Raw genomic sequence first — 24,642 nt, forward strand, 5'->3', positions numbered from 1 at the left:
ATAGCCTCAGAAGTTCCTCTTTCCTCAAAATGGCAGAGCAGTTCTGTGGTGACCATTGCTTTGAGAAGTTACACATTAATGTGACTTTATCTTTCTTTAAAAAGGACAACATTATTTTATATTGTGGTATCTTCCTTGGATTCACATGCATAGCTTGTTTTGATCCATGTTCTAGTCAACATAGGAACAGGAACCTTGGAAGCAAGAGCACAGGTTTGTACAAATCCTAAAAGAGTATGAATTCATTAAAGCATACATGGTTAGTGAGGATATGATCACTGTACAAGAATAAAAAATTCTGAGCTCTGCTAAACTGCATCAGAGCCTTTCAGCAAGGCTTCTGCAGTGCTTTCAAACTCATGCCTTAGGTACAGACTAGTGGAGAGTGAGAGAACTTGAGAACTTTTCTGCATCTTTGTGTTATAAGACCAACTGCCAACCTCAATCTCTACAGGAATAATAGACTCAAAATGTCTCTGACAGAAAGCATGGGGTAACTTTAGTGAGGAAATGTTGGGATAGAGCCAGTTGTGGGAGGCTGAGATTCGGGCCTGTCACCTGATCATTCCTGCAACTGACTTCTCAGAAAAGTAGGTTCTCGATAAGAAGGTTTAAATGATGGGAATTATAACAAAGTTCCCTGTCTGAGATGATCTTCAAATAATCAAAATGAAAATGTGGAGTGAAATAAAATGTCATTCTGGAAACCATATAAGAAAAACAGATTCACAAATGTTTACTTACAGCAAGTTTAACCTTTGCAAATATTAAATAGGTAGTGTGTGTGTGTATAGGAGAATGGCTCTGTAGCCAGACCACTCCACTTCCAGCCCTGCTGGAATTGGGTGATCTTGAGCAAATTCCTTTAACTGTTCTGACCTCAGTTTCCCCATCTGTAAAATGGAAATAATAATAGCACCTTCCACTGCATTTCACTTTAAGTTGATGTAAAAATATGAGCATTGCTGCTTATCCTTCAATCTAAGCAAAAGTTAGTATTTCTTACATGATAAGGGAGCTTTTATTTATGTACTATTTAATCCTGCAGTTTAAAAATTTCACCTGACTCAAAGATAGCTAATCTATCCCTTCTTTACTGCCCATTAAAACATCTAAAGAAACTCTGTCAATGAAACTATTGTTTGCTAATTTCAACCAGTGTACAAATACTCTCACACAAGCAAGAAACCTCATCCATCAGAGAAAATTTCAACAGCATGAAGATACTGGGCATAACAATAGAGAGCATGATAATGATTTCTAGTGCTTGTATGAATTTAGATACAAACTCTTGTCTATTATTTAAATGATATGAACTACTGAGTGGAAGTTTTTATAAAACCAATCTACTGAAAAGAACATTGTACTCAAATAAAACCTTGTTTTCTGTGTGATCCAGGGTAAGTTATTTAATCTCTTTGGGCCTTAGTCTTCTCATTTATAAATCTGTCATAACAACCCCTTACCTAGTTGCAAAATATGCAACTAGTAAGTGAAATCCTGTATATCACTTAGCACAGTTCAATAAATTAATAAATGGCTGGGTTCCTTCACTTCTTTCTATTTATTTTCAAATATCTCGATCCTGGAGAGCTTCTTAAACTACATACATGCTGCTGGACCTAGCCCCTCCCCCAGAGCATTTCAAAATTATTTGCAGATTATCAGCACTGGCTAGAATGTTTTTCATTAAGCTTTTGTTTCCTACTGATTGTCTTTCATTTTGAATAGGAACCAAATTCTCACTCCATTGGACAAGTTATACAAAAAATGTGGTTAACCACTGGTTCAACTGGGTATCAATGATGGTATTTTGTCAAGATTGTAATTGCAAATATGTACCTTGGTGTTCATCACATTCAATCTTTGGAAACATGTGAAGAAGTATACAAGTATGATTATCAGAAGGACCAGAGAAGGAATCAATTCTAATTTGCACAGGCTAGTAATTCTGTCTTACCACAAACAAAGTGTTTTAGAATTCAGCACCTGTTACTGCAATAATTAAAAGATTCTTGAAACTAAGAGAAGGCTCAAACTCAACAGCCAAAAGAGGTTAACCTTTTCTTTTTCATCTCTGAATATTCAGAAGGGAGTACATTTTTCTTAGTTATGTGGGCACTTTACGGCTAAAATTAATGGTTAACTAATGGATAGCTTTAAAACTCAAGGGTAGAGTAAGATATCACATAGAAGATAATTTAGTTTTATAATACTGCTAGGGGTAAAAATGATCATTAATTCTAATCACTGAAACTCTATGCAAAATATGCAGGAATTCTTAATTTAAAATTTTATACTAAAAAAGTACATAATGTTTGTTGACCATCAATGTTATGTCAAACCATTAGGCGACATTAACTGGCCTGATCATTAACATCTTAGCTCAGTGGTTCTGGGCCCAGGAACAGAGTCCCTCATAAGAGAGGCAGGGGGCCAAGGGACACTTAGAAACTTAGGTAGGAAAAAGGGCAGGAGGAAGAGGTAGGAAGGACTGTAGTCTAAGGAGCTTTAAGCTGACACTCCCTGACACTGAGATCACTGCTGTAGGCGTTTAAAACAAGATGGCTTTTTAGGGGGTCATTGAAATGACTATTGTTTTCTACCATCTATTATTATGCATTGACACTTTCATTCCGGGGACAAACTCAGTATTTTCATACCTTCATTTGATCAAAAGAAAGGAACCAGACCACACATTAGGATAGATTCACGAATTATTTTTCACGAGTACTTTCCAGTCAGTTTTCAAGGGAAGATTTTTGGTGCTGATGTTGGCAGCCCAGGTTACCTTAGAGTCCAGATGTTCCTGAAACAGATAGGCCTACAATACCTCAAGAATATTTCTCTCTCCAGTCTTATGGCCCTAAAACCATAATCACAGGTATCAAGTGATTATGCCTACCTGTAACATCTTTCTTACACCATAAGGCAGCATTATGCTGTGGACTTCTCCAACCCCAATATTGCTGTCATTTTATAGGCAGATATTCTGGACCATCAGAGAAACTGCTAATGCTACATACATCAGTATACAGCTCAGTGGCAAGGACACTGGAGAAAAAAGATCAGGATGCAATTTTCAAATGATTAATAGAATTTTCAGAAATTAGTATTTGTCTTTGTAGATCAGAAGTCTAGAACTCAAATGAAAATATGTGTTGAGTGACGTGAATGAGTCGATCAGGCCAGCAGGAAGAGATGGCAGCGGGCTTTGTGACAAAGCACAGCCTGCATTCCTCACCTAAGGACCTTCAACCATTTTAAATACATTGTGCACACCTGACAAAAGTTAATCTGAATTCTGATGGAAGAACTCCTTTCTATTCCAGATACACATAAAATTTAACATAATAAATAAATAAGTACAGAGATAAATAAAGAGATGGTGAATATGTAAGAGAAGTTAAGGATCCTAGATAAAAATTCTGCCTGCCAGTTTCAATCCCCTGCTGTTCAAGACCAAGCACTCTCAACTTGATACATCTTTGGAAATAAAATACTATGAGAAGATGAGTGTTTAAAAGCACATGAGACACTGTCTTAGATATATTTTAGCATGACAATATTTATATTCCAAGATTTTGAGGATGACTGGCCATAGTAATTGTGTTTCAGAAAAATAAGGGTCTTATTTGCCATGTTGGATATAAACACAATTGCCATTTTCATAAGGAGGAAAGAGGAAAAGCATATGTAACTGAAAAAATGTATAATTAATTTTATTCTCTGCTACTTTCTCTGGCCATCCTCTTATCACAGGTGATAAACAATCTGCAGGAGACTGAGCTCCGGCTTTCTCTGTAGGAACAGGCTTCTTTCATCTTATGACTGTGTTCTGAACACTTTGGGAGACCCTGAGGTCTGGTCTAGGGCTTTATACTTCAGTCATTTGTGCAAAGGACCTTAATGTATTACAGAGAGCAGAGACTTTACAAAGTGCAGAGAGATGCTTGCACACTAAGCTGGACTCAAATCTCTTATGGCAACTTAGAGTGAAATGGGACTGGTCCAGGCCCTTGCTTAAGCTCCAAAAGTGGGCCATGAACATCAATCAGTTCAGTTCATGGGGGACCCTGGGTATGATTTGGAAGTCTGCGCCCCTTTGGATAGCTAGAATTCTCACCAAGATTTCACTGCACTGCAAAGGCTGGAAGACTACTTACAGATAGGCACTGTATAGCCTATCTCACTTCTCAGAGCAGTGGCGAGCAAACTGTAACAGGGGTAAGGATTATCTAGAGAGCTTGCTGAACTGTAGATTCCTCAGTGATTCTGAATGCGTAGGTCTGAGGTGGGACTTGGGAAATCTCCATTTTTATTTAAAGTCCCAGGTGAATTTGATGCAGTTGCTCTCCAGACCTTACACCACAAAACACTGTCTTAGAGAATTCCAAGAGGGTGCAGCACATTCCCAGGACAAGCACTATGGATTGGCCTGGAATTACCCTTTTGGCCTATATTCTCTGTTTGTGGTAGAAGACCTCATTCTTCTCTAAGAGACCCTAACTGTTAAAGTGCAACTCTCAGAAATTAAGGAAGCTTTGCTTAGATGACTGTTATATCCTTCAGTCCTTAGGGGTCCCACCTGCAAGACTCACTGGGGAATTCTAGTCAGTGTTACCTTCACTGCTCGCCAACGTCTTATCCATTATGATCAGTATGTGCCCTGGGGCCTACTGAGGAAAATTCTAAGTGGGTTGGCAAAATTTAAAAAAGCTTACTAAAGTTAACTTGATTAATCAAAAAAAGCAGACCCAAACCCTCTTTCCAACATATAAGAAATCCTCCCCAAATAAAACTCAATGTTAGTTTTTAAGTGTTGCAAAGGGATCTACAGGAAAAGAAACAAATGTCACCAAAAACAGACCAAGCAGCAGCTTTGTGACCATGTGTGCCAATCACTCCTTTAAGAGGGGCCTGTGGAAATGACACACAAGTCAATTGGGTTCTGAGGTTCTCCCTGCCCTGCTAAGGATATATGTCCACCAGGTGACAGCTGCCAAATAAAAAATGAGAAACTAGATTGAGACAAATGTGTCCTCAGAGATAAATGCCTGGTATTCAGGGGCAGGTTATCTGGCTGCTGGTGAGCTTGTCCATGATCTCTTGCACCTGGGATTGATGGTGAAGGAAGAAATGGGTGATGAGCAGCAGGAATCCTTCACACCCCAAGGCAGCTTGGAAGACTGATAACCCAGACCCAGTCAGCTGTGGGGTTGCAAATTGTGAAGTCCCAGGAGAAAACGGATTTCTTAGGTACAGGGGATAGCTGGTGGAAATCCAGCCTCTCTACAAGGGGCAGTTGTCAAGAATATCTCATCAGAGAACCCTAGAGTTAATCAGAATTTTCAATCCCACATAACAACACAAGGAAAAGTGTGCAGAGGAGATTGTAGTGTCTCGACTGGTCACCAAAGGCAAGTATGGAAGGAAGAGATTAAGAATGAATGAGAAGAGACAATGCTCAGGAAGTTAGACGTGCATCAGACTTGACGAGTCCCGCCACTGACAACTGCAACGAGAATAACATCCTAGTTCTTAAAGTGTGTCCATCCTGCCTCAGTATTTGCTCCTTTAACTGGCCTCTTGACTGTGGCTCTCTAAGGGATTCATATCCCCAGTGTGTACTCCCAGAAAAACAGGCTTAATCTCATCCCTCTTCCCTCAGCTCTCCACTGTGCTTTTATAGCACCCTGATAACAGTGCTATTTGGCACCTCTCACACTGTATTTTTGTATCTGATATGTGGACCATATTTCACTTCACCACCATGTCTGGCCCCCTGTAGAAACCTCCTCACAATCTCCCCCAACAAAAAGGAGAAAAATGTGTTCCCTACTGACCTTTAATCTTTAGCCAAAGGACAAACAGATATTAAGTTTCAAAATTCTACTTGTAAATCCTAGAGAATAAAAATGAATACAATTTTACCTTTTTTACCTACCTTGTATAATCCTCTGCACTAATGCAACAGTGGCTTTGGGCTCTATTCATATTAAGATAAAACCAATCTTCTCTCTCAATTTAATAAGTATATATTGAATTACTGCCATGTAGAATTACCATGGTAGATACTTTGGGGGTACAAAGATGTGGAGCCTGTCTTCAAGATGCTCACAGTAAAAAGCTGGTATTCTAAGAACAGAAGTAACCACAGCCAAATGAGACTTAAGTGTGTGATAACCCATGCACTCAAGCTCATTTGTCGGGAAGTATTTTATGGAGAGCTCTCAAATGTGTCCTGAGAAACAATACAGTGCAGTAGTTAAGAGATGGGGCTCTTACTTTCTTAATCTGTAAAATGGGCATAATAAGAGTATCTACCTCATCACTCTGTTCTCATCATATCATGGAAAGTGCCCAGCATACACCTAGAAGAACATAGTAATTTTCAGTAAACATAGCTGTGCTGTTGACACTGTTTGAATACAGACTTTGCTGACCTATTCTTTTTCTGGGACCTATTACAGTGACTCTAATAATTTCTTATTATTGCCTAGCTTAGACAGGAGAGCCCAAGGGCAACAAGGTCACCTTGCCAGCGGCGGGATTACTCACAGCCTCCACCCACATCTCCCATGTCCAAATACATGGGCTTGCCTAAATGTCCACGTCCTAAGAGATGTTATAAAGTGCCCATGGAACTGAATACTGTTTTTATAGCTTTCCATAAAAACAGAGTAGCTCAATTGTTCTTCACCAGGGGAGGTAGCACCCAGCTAAAGAGTATTTCAGGATGTGTAAGAGTGCTTTTGGTCAAGCTCTGGCACTCAGGGCAAGGAAGACAGTCCTGCCCACCGAAGAACTGTCACTCCAAATGCCAAGAGCACCCTGTTGAGAAACACTGGGTAACTGACATGATTAAGTTAAAAGCTATTTACAGAGAGAAAAAAAAATGCAATTGTTTGTGAAGACCACTTATGTTTTCCCAATATGCAGATTATTAATTCAATGTATCAGAAAAACTATAGGACAAAATATGTTCCTCTTATGAGTTCAGACACACTGGTGCTAAAATATATATTCCAGATTGACAGGGTCTCCAAAATAAGGGCACTGTAAGGTGTAATGAAAGAGAATATACAAAGAGACATATCTAAATGTATGTATACAGGATAACACAGGCTGTGGGTTTTTAATTTAAACAGGATTGACCAATTAGATAGTTCATATTTTGGGAAAAGTAAATAGTTCCACACGAGAAGTAATGGTGCCTTAAAGATATAATTGTTGTTATCGGCAACAAATGGGAACACAAATACTTGGCTGACTTTGAAAAGTTAGTTCAGATTAATTCTTCATGTTTTCCTAATGGCTTACTCTTCTCTTTGGTTTCACTCTTTCAAACTGTTACTTTATGTGATAGCTTCTGCATTTTCACTGTGGGAGAGGAATTATACTAGGGCAATCAGAGATCAAGGAACTGAACTCACCACTAATTCTACATCATCAACTCCTCTCATGATGGGAAATCTTCTTTCAAAGCACATGGACTGAGCCAGAGACAACATTTACACTTGAATATGCTGCTTCATAAGCACTGTCATGCAGTCTGTGAAGCTCACTTGTTTATAATAGACAAAAGAGTCCTTGCGGTGCACAGGGTGCCCTCTCCACCCTCATGGCTACTGGCCGCCTACCCTTCTCCATCAGTCAGCAGATGTGGCCTTTCCTAGTTGGCCATGATTTTGCTGTCTGTCACTGCTTTGTTTTAACCCTGTACTGTCTCCTAGAACCCAGGCAGCACTCCCTCCCCCCTACATTCCCAGCAACAAATATCCTTTTATATACTGAAAAATCAGTGTGCAAGAGTTGAATTCAATGCTCACAAGAAAAAAAGGCATCAGGAAGAGGCATCCTATATTTATTCATTAGAAAATAAACTTTTTCCTCTGAAGTCAATGCCACTCCTTAGTGATGGTCCCTGCAATGCAGAGGTTTCTCTCTAGAGAACATCTAATACAGTAAGAACTTTGCGGAGCTGCCGCTCAAGCATTCTAATCCTGTGTCGTATAGGTGGGTTCCTAGATTAGTCACTGACCACAAGGTCTCTCCCTTTGAGGAAGCTTCCTAAACTGCCTCATTTTCTCAAGCTCTAAAATGGTAATAAAGAACTTGCCTCTTGCCCATTTGTAACTGAGTAAGGCTGGAACCCTAACAGTACAGAAGAGATTGTTAAATCTCAATGAAAACACTTTGCATTACACAGTACCTTCTGCATTCTTGTATCTTACAAATACTAATATTCTTATACAAGGCACCTCTCAGTGATGTTATCTGATCAGTCTCAGGTTATGTTCAAGGAAATATAACAGAAACATGTCACAGCAGTTGCCACACCACACCCAGCATGTATCAGGTACACGGAAAGGTTAGACAGAGTGAGCTCATTCTCTAAAACAGAGGTCAACACAGTAGTGGGGGCAGGGCTGGGAGAGAGAGGAGGGGAGCAGGGTCTAGGCCTAGAGATAAAAGGGCCAAACCAATGGACACTGCTGGTACTTCTCCAGCATTCTCCCCGGGTCACACAAATCTCTGGTTGTGTAACCCTACTGCAAGTGGGGTCACCAGACACATTGCCACTGTAACACCAGTACCAGTGTCACCGACAAGGAGGAGGGGCCGACAAGTTAACACAATTTAACTTAGAACCCGTTTGGAAAGGAACCTGTCTTCAGGGCCAAGAGGTCCGTCCGAGCTCGGGAAGCCAGGGGCAGGGGCCGGGCCGCGCCCGCGGTCGGCGGGCGGGCTGCTCGCCCGGGAAGCAGACGCAGCCTTGCAGGGAAGTGGCCGAAATCGGTACTCACTCTGCGTCCGGCTCCCGGGCCCAGAGATTTCAGCTGGGAGCTCGGGATGTTTGCATTCCAGGCGCAGCCGCGAGGGCGTCGGGGCGGGACGCACGCAGGCTGCGCCCGCCCTCCCCCGGCGGCGCCGCCCGGGGTTCAGCGGAGGGAGGAGCCACCTCCGGCCGGCGGGTGGCGGGGAGAGGCCCGACTTCCACCTTCCCACTGCCAGTGCTGCAGGCCGCGCCGCGGGCACGGGGCCGGCGGGCGGCAGAGACCTGCGCCCCTGGGCCGTCACCCTGACTCTACCAAATCGAGGGGCAAGGGTGGGGGCTCTTGCAAATACACACCCCGCAAAATCTCTTTTTAAACTATAAAGCAAATTAATAATGACCACCACCAGGGATTCACAAATGCATTTCAAACTGTATAATGGATTTTAAAAGAGCAGTTTAACAGAGTCAGAATTCTACCGAATTAATGCACATTACTTATAAATTATTATGACTAAAAACCTCAAAGTAAGTAAAAGTGGATTTTAAGTCATTGGATAAAATAAGAATCCATGAGTGCACCCTGCTGGAAGTGAATGAATACATTAAGTAAACAGAGGGAAAGCAAATGAGTTTTCTTATAGAAGAATGCCGACTTAAACAGAGTGAATGATGGAGTTGAGATAAAAGAGGGAGTTTTAAAAGAAATACCAAAAGCCAACTTCTCCCAAAGCCACAAACCAGTCACAACAAAGGCCCGACACCCAGCTTGGGATTTGAGTGGAAGAGGAGGTGGTGTCAGTCCTTGAGAAACAGAGACCTCAGGTCGAGGTAGTGACAGCTGAGCAGTGACTCAGTGCTGCACCCAGCCAGCCAGAGCAGACAGACAGCTGTCATGAAAAAGGCGTTGAGCTCACCTGCGCAGTTTTGTATCCTACACCCCAGGGCAGTCAAAGCAAGTGGGATCCCTCTGACTTCCCCTGCAAGGTGCTCCTCACAGCTATCTCATTTCTTCTCACTTTTCATTTAGTTCTGTTAAATAAAGCTGGTGAAGTAAGAACCCTTTCAACTCTAATTTAATTTTATAATTCCCTGAGCAGATGGTCCTGTCCTTAAAATTCTTCTTGAAGAAATACAACTTTAAAGTTCCTTTTTTATCATTAGTACTTTCTTTCCTTTTTTACTTTTTAAACTAAATCTCTGCTCATCTAGGTTTCACTGACATTCATTTCTCCTGTGACACAAATACACCAGGTGACTTACTCGGGCCACACCCCAATAAGGATGTACCCTGGGTCCCAATGCCTGCCAGTGTTAGGCAGCATGTCTTCCTCAATGAAGACGAGTATTTCTGTGCTCCTGAGGAGTACAGATAAGTTATTACATGATATGAACTAAATTTTCCAAAGATTCTTATCCTGCAAGAACAGGTAGAAAAGGGGCTCCTTTCCTTAGAGAAGAAGAGGGACATTACTGCTCCCCAATATGCTTTGGTTATCCAGAGGCTCCTCCTGTCTCCCAGGGTGGTCCTGGGAGCATCTGCATCTGAACACCTGGAGTACCTATTAACCAGGTAAAATCCTGGGCTTTACCCCACCCTGGTGAATCAGAAGGTCTTGGCTTGGAACCTGAGAATATGCATCTTGGTCAGATTCTCTAATCACTGTTTAGCTAATCTAAGGTACAGGCAGCCTGAACTACGCACACTGAGCACAACTCAGCATCCTTGCGGCTTATCACAGGGTTGCTAGACCAGAGCAGCAGCAGCAGCAACCGGGAGCTTGTTGAAGTATCAGAATCACAGCCTCAGTCCAGACTTCCTAAATCAGAATCTTCATTTCCATAACACCACACTGATTCAATATGCACATTAAAATATGACAAGTACTGGCTCTGGATATTGTTTCACAAACTTTGGTTATCTGTACATTACCTATACTATTTTTTAATTGGCCATGACTATGTTTATTTAATATATTAAATAATAGGTATACTTTAATTTAGCCTGCCTGTCTTAAGCAAAACTGTCCATGAGATCATGAAGTTGAAGTGCTAGGTTACTTTTTTAGAGCATTAAAATATATGCAAAATTATTAAAATAGAAATGCTTGCCTGCTTAACAGTCATGTCACAAACCACACATGGTCCAGGGAACTGTGGGGTTAGGCTGACCGGAATGCTGAAATAACTGCAATGCACACTCAGCGTGTAACCAGCCCCTCACTCCTATCATGGATGAGAAAAGTAGGCCCCTGAGAGGAGAGCTGTGCTGTCAAGTTAACACAGCTGTTTATGGCAGAACCAGGACCAAAAGCACCAAGTATTTTCTTAAGGTGCTTTTTCCTTCACGTATCCTCACCCTTCTAGGCTTCAAGAAAAGTTGGTTGTATCTTCTGTTTCAAAGACCCAATGCTGCTGAACAACCTATCACCAGTGATTTTCCTTCCTGTTCAGTTGGGTAATTCTCCAGTTTTCCTTTCTGTAGTGGGTATCTGTCAGTTGGCATCAGGCCACACATTTGAAAACCTTCACTACATGTTAATCATTTCTCACCTAATTAATATGCCCCTTCCCAAAGTAGAATCCAGAAACCTCACAAGCCCAGATGCCTTTATAGCATGACTGTGGCATGTGACCTTCATTGGTCAATCAAGATGTGTCCATACAAGAATGAGAGTGGAGGTGAGCAACATGAAGAGGCCACTGCTTACTGGGGAATCTGTGTTATGATATGGATTATCAGTCTTCATGACGGGCAGGGGCAGAGTTTCTGGCGTCTGCTCCTAAATGTGATGGGTGCTGAACTGCGGTGGCAGCAGCTCCCATAGGTGGCTGTGACACTTAGAGATTCCTTCTGGGGGAGCCTTCTGGATTTCTCTACAAGCTACCCTGCTATCCTTAAATTCTTTTTTGCTTGAACTAATCAGAGTGGATTCCAACTGGAACTAATAACCTTAACCAATTTTATCTTTTTAATGGCTGTGGTCTTCAGCAGAGACATTCTTAATGCAATTCCAACCTTAGTTTCCTCGCCCAAATAAGGAGGGGTCACAACAGAAACTGTCTGAGAACTCTGCCAGCAATACAACTTCACAACTGATAATGGATCACAACTATTTTTGTACTGCCTTTAATAAAAGCCTGTATAATTTCTGCAGCCTCATTACTTGTCATTATTAATTGATCTTTAAGCACAGATCATCTTACAATAATTATTTTAAGTTAGAACTATCTATGCTACGTAAGTGCTTTGGCTCTTCCAAGCCTGGTATTGAAAGGCAGAAATGATATTTTTTGTGTACATGATTATTCATTTTTTAAGAATTCTCATAAGACAGTTCTGCAATATATGGTAGCCATTCTCTAATATATACCTTAGGCATTTCAAATTAAATGTTTAATTTTTAAGACAGACACTTTGGAGAAAGGGGAGGGTTCCTGTGGCCAGGATTCTCACCTGGCCCTGCTCGGCTTAGTCACTACACACGGTGGGCAATTCGTTGTTATTGACTTTGTATGAAAAGCTCTGTACAGTGCTCTGGGAGACACAGCAGCATGGCTGCAAGGCTGCGCAGCTGTAGGAGAGCAGAGACTGGAGTGGTGGCAGCACTGAGGACAGAGACTGGGATGGCTACAGGGGCAGAGAGGCCCAGAGAGATACCGGTTTGCTGCATGCAGACTTGCTCTGAGTGGACAGGATTCTAGTGATTGACCTGCCACTGTGGGAATAAAGTTGGGTATAAACCCTTTTACCCCTAAACGTTCCACTATCATTTCTTTTTTAGTCTCAATGAATCCATAATGAACTTGTCCAGGGCTGAAACCCATTGGCAAGACAGATACTAAGGTTTTCTTAATAACTGTAAAATTACCACTTATTTTAACTCAAATGTGTCAAATCAAGAAAATCAGGACTAATTCTCAGTGCCAATTACATCTACTATTTTGTCATGTAACTTATTCGGTCACTTTGCCTGTGTGTGTTACAGTAATTAATTGCATAGTAAAAGGCTCTAAATGTCACAAATGCTATTACCCCCAGCTTTTTGAAATGATTAATGGGAATGATTTTTTTTTTAGGTGATGATGATACTAAGTTAAAGCCCTTTCAATCTGGCATCAAAAGAAATCAGTAAGTACAATATGTGCACATCTTTTTTTCTTACAATACTAAAAGTTAAATATATGAGAAAGAAAGGAGTGAAGAAATAAAATCCTGGGGAAACTAATATTCAGGAAACTGGTGAAGAAAAGCAAGTCAGGAAACCACAGTGAGAAAGAGGGATGGTAGAGAGAAGAACGCGGGTGGGAGACAACAGTGTTTTAGAAGATGAGGAGAGAAAGTCAAGTTTGCTACTAATACTAAACAACAAACATGTGGCTGAAATGCCTTCACCTCCTAGTTGTCTCCCCTTGCCCTAGCTCCCTGAGACAGAAGGGTTTGGGGAAGAGGTCCAAATTTTTTATAAACACTCTACCTGTCTTGACAATGGGTTTCAGCCCTGGACAAGTTCATTATAGATTCATTGAGACTAAAAAAAAATGACAGTGGAACGTTTAGGGGTAAAAGGGTTTATACCCAACTGTATTCCCACAGTGGCAGGTCAATCACTAGAATCCTGTCCACTCAGAGCGAGTCTGCATGCAGCAAACCGGTATCTCTCTGGGCCTCTCTGCCCCTGTAGCCGTCCCAGTCTCTGTCCTCAGTGCTGACACCACTCCAGTCTCTGCTCACCTACAGTTGCACAGCCTTGCAGCCATGCTGCTGTGTCTCCCAGAGCACTGGACAGAGCTTTTCATATAAAGTCAATAACAACAAATTGCCCACTGTGTGTAGTGATTAAGCCGAGTAGGGCCAGGTGAGCATCCTGGCCATAGGAACCTTCACTTTCTCCACACTGCCTCTGAATGATTGGATGGTAACTTTCTGTGTGGAAAAAAAAGACGAAAAAGGGACTATTTCTTATAACTAATTTAAAAACAAAAACAAACTGGGTGTGGCTTTCCACATTGTACAGCGCCTCCAAGAGTTTAGATGATAGCAACTCTGGAAACCATTTACAAATGATTCACTGAATCTCACTGGTTTGTGTTTTTGTTAATGGGACTTGCCATTTCTAGAGGCATAGTTAAGTATAAGTGAAATAAGGGTTTTAATACTCTAAAAGACAGGACGCATTTGGGAAATCTGTTCTAGCTGGAGACCTCCGAACAGCAGAGAGGAGGACTGACGGCAGTAACTGCGGCAGAGATGATGTTCGCTCAGCACCTGCTAAATACCAAACTCAGGGCAAAGTGTTTTATGTATTTTACTTCATTTAAGCCTCCCAGCAGAGCTGATGAGAAGTCCTACCCCTGTTTTACAGATAAGGAAACTGTAGCTCAGTGGGGCTAAGTAAACTTGCCAAAAATAAGTGGCCAAGAGGAAACAGATTTTCTTGGCTGCACAGTAGGCCTCTTTCCCCCAGGGAGCATCAATGCTGCCACCAGCAGTAACAGAGTGGCTAAAAGTGCAGACCCCAGCTTTGAGTTTCTGGTGGCCCCAAACTTTAAGTTACCACTGTGTTTAAAATTCATACTCCTTCAATAATTTGTACCCTTTTAATGACTGGTGGAGGGGAGATTTGAAAAAGACATGCTCACAAGTCTTAATTCGGGATGGTGTTGAACTCTGTGCCCAGCGGCTTCTCATTTCTCAGCTCAGTTTTGGTTTGGGCATCTTTTAGGGCTTGGAGAGCACCCAGGGCTCCAGGGGCACTAAAATATTACCTCTCCATCAATCAAGTAACATATATGATAAAGTCCACAGACCTACATATGAGAGGCACCAATTTCAAGGAAAACTGCTTTTTTAAAACAGTTGTATAGTCCTGAAATAGGTTAAAGTTTCTGATAACTTGGACGTAGCTCTAGAAGACCATAAATTGAAATGGGCTGAACATAACTATTTCATATATTGAAAACTATTAGCTAAAATTGTAGTTCCTTGTTTTGAAAGGTATCATTTTGGTGATTTTTATAAGTTGTAAAGCTCTGAAGTGTTGCTTTATCAAAAAATGCTCAATCAGAGCTTCTGAGTTCTGGCACTGTTAAGGACCTTGTATGAATGGGAAACCTGGGTTTGAACCTCACCTGCATCTTACTGGCTTTGTGATCTTGTCAAGGATACTTAACATCTCTGAGCCCTGGCTTCTTCAAGTATAAAGGAATAGTAATTATAAGGCTATGAGCAGATTACATAAAAAAATTACACAGAGCACTTAGCAGAGAGCATGGTGTAGCCAATGCTCATGCAGAGAACCAGAATTATTTTCTGAAGAAGTGGGAACATTATATTACCACTCACAGTATAAGTAAAAGTCCAATTTTATCTATAGATATATATTATAATAGTTAATATTTATTGGACACCTATTATATGTCAGGAAGAATTATAACAAAAAACAGTTTTACTATGTTTTAAATCATTCAAATCATTATTAGGAAATCACACCCTCCACTCCAGCACAGAAACGATACTTTGTTCAAAGTGTACAGTGATATACAGGCCCTGCTTGCCTTCCCTGCAGACCCCACCCAATAGTGCGACACCTACAGTTGGGGTCTTTCTGTGTTCAGGAAATGTCTGACCTTGGCGGCCGGGGCTGTTCCGCCAGCCCGGGTTCTGGAGGGCTGACTGCTCCCAAGGCTTGTTGCTTTTTTCTTGAAAATAGAAAAGATTAATTTCAATGGGGGAGAACATATTAATATAGTCAGGTGTAAATTTTTGTATCAATACAAATACTTCTCAAGCAAAAATCAGACTAATATACCATGCACACAAAAAAATGGACATATTTTTTAATTCTTAGTATCTTTGCCTGAAGACTATATAAATATGGAAAAGAAAGACTGAGTTGGATAAATTTCAATTGTTCAATATTCAATGATTTTGGAGAACTGTAAATATCCTCACATGGGCAGTTGCCATTTTCCACTATGACACATTTCCAGAATCAACATCACTCACTGTGGAGTGGTTGTATCCTTTCACAGGGCTATACAGAGCTCACATTAATACAGCCTCCACGGAGGGTGACTTAGCAATAAGCATCAACAATGCAATTCTACACCTAAAAATATATTTTAGGGGAATGATAAGAGAAAAGCAAAATCCTTTTTTCTTTAAAGATATTCATCACAGTGCTATCACATCAAAAAGCTAAAAACAATATAGGTAATAATAATGAATGTTTGGGTACTTACCATGTGCCATATAATTATTCTATCAGAAAAATAGTTATAGATAATAATAGAATGATAAACCTTAACAAGAGCATCTATTAGAGCATGACTGTAAGTGCTCTAAGTGGTATCAGTGTGCGATAACCATGTGTACTAACTTACTACTGCTCCCCAATATGCTTTGGCTATCCAGAGGCTCCTCCTGTCTCCCAGGGTGGTCCTGGGGGCATCTGCATCTGAACACCCAGAGTACCTATTAAGCAGGTAAAATCCTGGGCTTTACCCCACCCTGGTGAATCAGAAGGTCTTGGCTTGGAACCTGAGAATATGCATCTTGGCCAGATTCTCTAATCACTGTTGAGATAATCTAAGGTACAGGCAGCCTGAACTACACACACTGAGCACAACTCAGCATCCTTGTGGCTCATCACAGGGTTGCCAGACCAGAGCAGCAGCAGCAACTGGGAGCTTGTTGAAGAATCAGAATCCCAACCTCAGTCCAGACTTCCTAAATCAGAATCTTTATTTCCATAACAGCACACTAATTCAATATGCACATTAAAATATGACAAGTACTGGCTCTGGATCTTTTTCCCCAAACTTTGCTTATATGTTTATCATCTATAGTATTTTTTAATTGGCCATAACTACATTTGTTTAGTATTTTCAAAAATAGATTTACTTTAATTAAGCCTGCCTGTCTTAAGCAACTGTCCATGAGATCATGAAGTTGAAGTGCTAGTTTACTTTTTTAGTGCATTAAAATATATGCAAAATTATTAAAATAGAAATGCTTGCCTGCTTAACACAGTCATCTAACAAACCACATATGGCCCAGGGAACTGTGGGGTGAGGCTGACCCGGAATGGTACCAATCATATAAATAGGGGAGGAGAGAGGCGAGACATTCTAGGTGGAGAGAGTTCCATGTGCAAAGGCCCAGAGACAAGAATGGGTTTAGGAGGTCAGAGGAACAGAAAAATACTAGTACACAGGTGATGCATGGTGGGCACAGGCATATGTGGTATGAGTGAAACAGGATGCTGGATCAAGACATGTAGTCTGAAGTGACATAGGTTTAGGAGGCCCTGCAGTTGGTGTTTGAGATCATCAGTTTCTTCCAGCTCTGGCCTGCATCCTGAGCTTTTCTGTATATCACCTAGCCCTTGTGAATCCTTCTTCATCTCCAGGTGAAAAGTTCTCAGTGCCCTCTGGCTTCATATCACCTTGTGATTAGTTCTGTAGTTATCTTCTTCACCCTCACTCCCCCAGCCCCCTCCCACCAGCATGGGTCCTTAGAAATCCCACTCTTGCCTAGACACGTCTCTCACTGGGCCAGGTATGCATTTTCCCTAAGAAGCAAAAGGGCTGGATATATGCTCAGACAGAATGGTACTCATCTACTTACAGTAAGCAGAAACTCTCAAAACAAGCTCTTTTGTCTATAATTATGCATTTGCCCTCATACACATGTATGTTCTAGTCTCTATAAGATTAAGATGTTCAGTGAGGATGTCAATACTATGATAACTCATTATTTTGAGTCAAATTATGTTTCTTCATTTCCATAAATGCATAAAGGCCATTCAGCAGATTCTTCCTTCCAGCCAATCACATCCCTTCTTATATTTATGAGCACTTCTTTGCTAAAGTTTTACAGAAAGGAAATTATCAGGAACAGCCTGTCTCTCCTTCATACACATCAGGTCACAGGCCTGGCTGAGTCATTCCCTTCCTGCAGGTCAGTGTGCCACAGGGCCACAATCCTAACAATAGACAGTGACAGAAGTGTAGCCCTCCATGTCTTATTCGCCTCCAGACTCAAACTCTCGGACCCCAAGTCTGGTCCATTTATGGGGAATTTGTATGATCTCTCCTGCTCAGGGGCAGACTCCTGAGTGTACACAGGCCCTATTTCCATGGACTGTGAATCCACAACATCTACTGTAAGCATCTTCCCAGCCTCCAGAACTGGTTCAGAGTCTGCCAACCAAGAGACCCACAAAGAGGCACCTCAATTGAGCAGAGAAGTTCAATAAGGAGAGCATGAATTAGATCAATTCTACCTGCAGTTGCAGGAAGACATGAAAAAAATTAACAGCTTATCTTTTTTGTATGTCTGTTGTAGTTTACAATAAAAACTGTTTATTGAATGAATCAGAACTCAAGTCTTAAAAACTGTTTTCAAAGTAACACTGAAGTTCTAAGAGCCAGGCAAAGAGCTGCTGTGGTCACTATCTCCTAAAATCTCAGGAAACAACCCAACTGAAGCCTTGCATCATCCTGAGACTTAATGACTGTGCAAAGTAAGGTTCTGCATTCTCTAGACTAATGGTCCTATCTTCTGATACATGCGGCAAGAATCCTGGCTCCATCAAATGCCAGCTGTGAGTCCTTGGGCAAGTTTATGGACATTTCCAAACACTAATTTTCTCACCTGAAAAAAATGTAATAACCCTACCCATACCTCAGAGGAAGAGAGTGAGGATTAAGTGAGATGCGCAATGGCCTCAAGTCTGTGACCCACAGGTTAGAAATCTCTGCTCTAAAGAGCCCAAGTCCCTGGAGAGCCATGGAGCAGACAGATCTTTCCAGGGCAACCCCAGTGGGCCTAGAGGAGTCTTAGTGGCTATAGAGGATTTTCTAAGAGCTTTTGCTATTTATATACTATAATCAGCCTCCAATCCAAGTGATTCTCTTCTCTATCCCAAAGTCAAGGAAAAGAAGCTGGTCCCCCTTTCCACCAAAATCATGGCAAGCACTCCCTGAGGGACCCTCAAGAAAGAGCAGGCTAGAGATTCTCTATCTTGCAATGATCTATAGGAAACACATCAGATGTGATATGGGATGAAATTTTGAGCACACAAATACACAAGAACTCTTGCATTAAATGAGCATTAAAATGCTCAAAGATTCAACTTGGCAGCTGGCATGCTTAAATAATTGTTTAAGATAATTTTGAAACACTCTTGAACTGCCTTCAGAAATGACAACATATTATTTGAATATTCTGAGAGGTAAAATACATATGTATCCTCTGAATGGAGGTTTAAGTTTTTGGAACTACCAAAAGTTATTCAGATTTCATACCTGGTAAATATGGGGAGGCTATCAAACTGGTTAATATTGATTTTAGTGAAAAAAAAAACATTGAGGGGAAGACACAACTCTTTTGTGCTCTGAATGTAAAAGTTGAGTTAGTTTTAACACTATTTGAACAATGAAAAACATTACATAAATTTTAGGTTACTATTGAATTTGATTTTATTGATTCATCATTTTCTTTCCTGTTTCATACCCTCTGTGTAAAGATGTGTCTTAAAGTCAGTATACAAAAGTTTTGGTCAGAGATTGGTGTTTTTTTTCCTTAATAGAATTTTTTAGTCAGTGCATTTTTAGATCAGTGGTGTCTTAAACATGATGAGATGTAGTCGTTTTCAGGATAAATCTCTCATTAAAATATGTTTTGACATACTTGTTAACAAATCAGTTCCATTACTTAATAAACATTCTATTAAATGACAAGAAGTAGTGTTTCCACATGAAAACACATGCTTTATTGGAAAATAGTGTCTCAAAAAGATTGTCTTCCAAAAGGGTCGGCAGATCCCCAAACACTAGCAATTATAAAACTTAACTCCTATTAACAAATGCTCCTTTACGCGACAGTTGTAAATAGTCTACAAATAAATATTTATACATGTATACATTACTTTTATTATCAAAAGAAGTATAATTGCATGCTACCATAGATACAGTGTAACAAATAGGATAGGTTGGCCCCAGAAACACTAATAAATAGGTCATAATGAGTAAGTCATCATGAACTCAGAACATTACATAGGAATTCACTTGTTGAATGAAATGTCCCATGCACGATGGCCTTATTAGCACACTCTATGGCAGCCACACTTCAGTGAGTTTCTTTCCTGATCACCCAGTGCCCACCCTCATCTCCAAGTCACCTCAAGTCCTTCTAGTCTCCAGAGGGATAGAAGAACACTGTCTTTCTCCTGACTGTGCCCCTGCTGTGACAGCTTCCCTCTTTGCCACATTTCCCATCCACATAGGGGGAATGGCTGTCCTACGCTTTCTTACAGTTTAGATTTCTGGGAATTGGAATGACTTAATCTTGCTTTATGACCTTCTTGAATGAAAGGAAAGTACAAAACAAGGATGAAAGAAGGAAAGGAGAGCTAGAGAAGTGAGTTACAAAATCTGACAACAGTAGGAAGAAAGTCTACGGAGTTGGTCTTAGGTAGCACTCTAAAACAAATAAAGCAAATGTTAGTTAAAAGCACAGACTCTGTAAAGTGGGTCATTTCTGGGCTCCACTACTAACCACGTGACCTTACACAGAATTTTTAATCAAGCTGTGCCTCAATTTCTTCATCAGGAGAATGGGGTTGTAAGTTTTGTGTGTGTGTGTGTGTGTGTGTGTGTGTGTGTGCATATGATGCCTATATGTATGTAGCAAATGATTTCTAGATCTCTACTACCTTTGCCAAATCTACAGCAAAGTAGTGCTTACACAGTTCTCTTCCCCTCTTGCCAAACTACTTGTCACAAGGTGTTAATGATTAATAAGCTTTCCCTCATAGGAATACCTACAATTTAAAAGAGGACTCAGGGGAAGGCAATGTTTAACTCAAAGGTTAAGGGAGATGCGAACCATGGAATGCTAGACATCAACAACAAGCCAACTGGGACAATATTACTACATAGTGTCTCTTAAATACATCGACTTGATAAAGTTGCCCCTTCCTGAGTGAAGATGATGTGTACCTCCAAACTTCTTTAAAATATTATGTCACATTTTTGGAGTATTTTTGTATCCACATATGTGTGTACTTTTCAGAAGAAATGATCAGTTTTCATCAGATTCCAAATGAACCATGAACTAAAAATATTTAAGAATCCTTGCCCTTTAAGCTGCCTTAGTGCTTAAATCCTTATTCTCTGTTTATATCTGAGGTACACTTTTACTCAAACATGCACACATGCATGTACACATACACACACACAATAGCAAGTAACAGTAGCAGCCTAGCTATCCCTTAGGGGTTCTGAAGAAAAAAGGCTCACATGTAAAACACTTCTCTCTTTAAGGTCTAAGCAGACAGATACATAGATTTAGTTCTGATCACTGTTAAAGCACCCTCTTCCACTAGTTTTCTTTGTGTATGCTGTTTATTGTTCTTTTCCCTTTGATTAAAAAACATACATTTAGAATAAAGAGAAAAATAGAAAGAAGAAAATGTAAATTACCCAAATCCTGCCAATCAATACTTTCAGTTATTTGTTTATTTTTATGCAAATAGAAAAATATGCACAATATGCTGTCAATATGTTATATAAATGGAATTGTATAAGTCTTTCATGTTTTTGTTTTTGTTTTTACCTAATATAAACATTTCCCTCTGTCATTAAATGTTCTTCAATGCCCGGTGTTAAAGATGCCTCAGATAGCACATCTGTGCTTTAACTTCAAATCATTACTGCTGTACATTTATTTCTCCCCTAATTTATTATTATGAATAAAGCTATGATGAATATCCTAGTACACAACCACAAAATACATACACTTCTGATTATGTACTTAGACAACTTCCTGGAACTGGAATTTCTGGGTCAAAAAGGTTTAATTGTTTCTCTTATTACTGACTCTCAGTCACTTCACATCTCTAAATATCCTTTATGTTTTTAATAAAGGAAAAGTTTAATCATATTTCTAATATTTCTTATTTCATAATTTCTATGTATTTGAAGAAAATTTATATAAGAAGTCAAAATCAAGCCTCTTTCTTAAAATACACATGCACCCATCTAACATATGCTAATTCATGGAAGACAAAGCCAACAATGTATTATCACTACTGAGTCTAGAAATATTTTTTTTCCATCATTTTTTGAACACTGTGCTCCAGCAAGGAATTTCCTTCTTTTAATCACTGGGCATCCTCTGAACTGTATGTTTAGCCTTTGGGCAGATCTCACCAGATCATATGTAATAAGTACTTCATCACCTACTATCTTCGTAGCTGGGAATAAAAACCCTTGCTGTTTTTCAATGCATCATTTAAAAAATTCATTAGTCATTCAGCTTTCATTATTCTGTACCATAGATGAATGGTTGCAGATTTTACTGAGGCTACTGTTTTAAGAAAGTAAGCAGAAAAACAAATAGTAACAAAAGTACATTCAAAGAAACAGGTTTTATCCCAGATACTAAGTGAAATCAAAATTGGAATGTGACTATGAGGTCATTTTAGCCCTCAATTTCCTGTAAGAGAAATGTTTTTCTTCAAAACTGTACTTGCAGATTTCAGACTTCAGACTGGTGTATTACTGGAATGTATTAAAGTCCCAATATTCTGCTCCTTGAGCTCAAATCAGACCACTTAAGAATCAGAGGGCTTGATTTACAAAAGAAAGAGCCCAGGGACACCAACCTTAATGTGAATAACCAACCAGGAAGTCTAGAGGCCTGATGATTAAGATAAGCATATGTTTAGAATTCACTTGTAAGTTCTTTCCAAATAATATTTCTTATCTGATAGTGATTGATTAGTATATGAATCCATTTGCCTATAAACAACTGGGAAGCCAAGAAATCTGTAACATGTGATGCATCTTGGTCACACTTATCTCTCTTTTGTACAAATAAACACTGATTCCAACTTCATTTTTTTTCTTTATCTGATGTTCATTACTTAAATCCATGTACCCTGAAAGAGAAGAGTCATCTATGCAGCATCTCCACTTACACTGCATCCTCAAATCATAATAGAAATAGTTTCAAAGGAGACCTACAACCCAATCTCCAGTCAAGGGTGCTTCAGCCCCCACAATTCTGGAAACATTAGCCTAAACCCTTTTTCCAGCCTTCCCACTGATGACATCCAGGTCCCCTACCCTTTCTACTGCTTCTTACTTGACGTATTCACTGATTTCTGCTTCCTACCTCCTACACGTAGGCACTTATCAGCATTGGCTTTTGGTCTCTCCTTTCTGTCTCCCTATACTCTTTTCTTCGAAAATTTCAACCAGGAATATTTGACAGTGAAGGTTACAAAGGAAGATGGAATGGGAGATTGGCTAGTTTCAAAGGAAATATTTTAAAACAGTTTATGATGAGGAAGATTGAACATAGTCTAAATTCATAGTCTAAAGAGGAGTCATTAAGGAGTAAAAGGAAAAGAGTAAAAGGAAAGAGGGAAGAGGACCTAGTAAGACACGGTCCTACAAGAAGCAAGAAGAAGTGGGCCTAGCACCTCTTCCCTCCAACCAAGCCTCCCACCTGGTCCAATTTACATGCTCCAGAGCCACGCTGTTTCTAGGAGGAGGAGGAGGAGGGGGAAGAAGGAGAGGAGGAGAAGACAAGAAATAAGAAGAAAAGAAACACTGCATACCAGGCACTGTACTGTGCACTCTGTAAGGATTATCTCAGTGTTACTCAAAATGTGCTCAGGAGACCACCTGACATACAAGACATCTGGGGTAATTGGTTAAAAAAAAAATACTGATTCCTTGATCCACCTTTGATCTGGATGAGGCTCAGGAATCTGAATTTTTCATTCTATCTCCAGGTGATTCTTAGGTATGTTAAAACTTGAGAATCACTATGTTACCTTATTTATAATAATCTGGAAAAGGAGGATGGAGAATTTTAAATAATTTTTTAATGGTATTAAATGTGTTCTACATTTTAATGATATTAAATGTGTTCTACAGATTTACTAGGCAATCTGTAATAATGCTGATTGAAACATAAAAAACCTTTTATAAGAAAAGATTATTTCCATGAGGTTTTGCATGCACAAATGAACCTTTTTCTAAGGCTATAACAAGATATTATGCATATTGCTATAAAATATAATATGTTGACTTTATGACACGAATCATACATATTCAGCCCTGAGATGATATAGCATATTGCTATGAGCATGATTATGTTATTGACCCTTTTGAATCAGTCATTCTACTATCTCTGAGAATCTACAAACTCTAAAGAGAAGAATGAAAAAATATAAACTTTGAAACAGGACTATTTCTAAAATGATATTTAATTGATGTGTCCATCTCAGTTTCCTTGACTGGTGAGGAAATTTAACTTATTCAATTCCTGTAATATATTGTTAACATTTGATTCCAATTTCATATGCCATAAGGTACAATGGCATTTCCAGATAGTCTTTTCTGCTGGGACCTACAATCTTAGGTAATTAGGCTCACAAATCCAAAGTACAATGATGAAGGGAATATAATTGCCATATTTTGTAACATTGATATATTGATTTTTTTAATAAAGGCAAAGTGCTCATTGTTTTTTATTAGTTATTCCCTAACCAATGATATAACATTTTGTTTATCACATATTCTTAATAGAAAAGCAGATTATTTCATGTTCTTTGTAAAGGTGCATTCTTGAAGTCTAATTAAGTAATTAATTGAATGATGATACAGAAGGTCTTTACAGCTCTTGCCATATGTTTCTGGGTATTACACATAGTTTGTTTTAAAACAAAAGGACTACTAAGTTTAATGAACTACCATTTTATAGTTTTTTTGGGGGGGAAAAACCTTTTTTTGATGGGAAGGTCTGCAACATATAATCAACAAAAGAATTTGAGTCCTGT

At 39.7% G+C, this 24,642-nt stretch overlaps 1 protein-coding gene across 18 annotated transcripts in view; it reads right to left on the reverse strand.

Moving 5' to 3' along the window:
- CAST (calpastatin) overlaps positions 1-24,642 on the reverse strand; it is a 128,621-nt gene that overhangs the window by 79,998 nt on the left and 23,981 nt on the right. For 13 of the 18 annotated variants that reach the window (XM_057493141.1, XM_057493197.1, XM_057493152.1 and 10 more), the window contains exon 3: positions 15,410-15,481. The exons of 3 other annotated variants lie outside the window; for them this stretch is intronic. In XM_057493141.1, coding sequence (XP_057349124.1) covers positions 15,410-15,481 — 72 coding nt within the window. Of the gene's footprint in view, positions 1-8,810; positions 8,937-15,409; positions 15,482-24,642 lie in introns of those variants that run through there. 2 more of the 18 variants (XM_057493190.1, XM_057493192.1) reach the window with 2 other exon arrangements.

This window comes from Manis pentadactyla, chromosome 2, assembly GCF_030020395.1.
Source record: "Manis pentadactyla isolate mManPen7 chromosome 2, mManPen7.hap1, whole genome shotgun sequence".
NCBI classification, from domain to species: Eukaryota; Metazoa; Chordata; class Mammalia; order Pholidota; family Manidae; genus Manis; species Manis pentadactyla.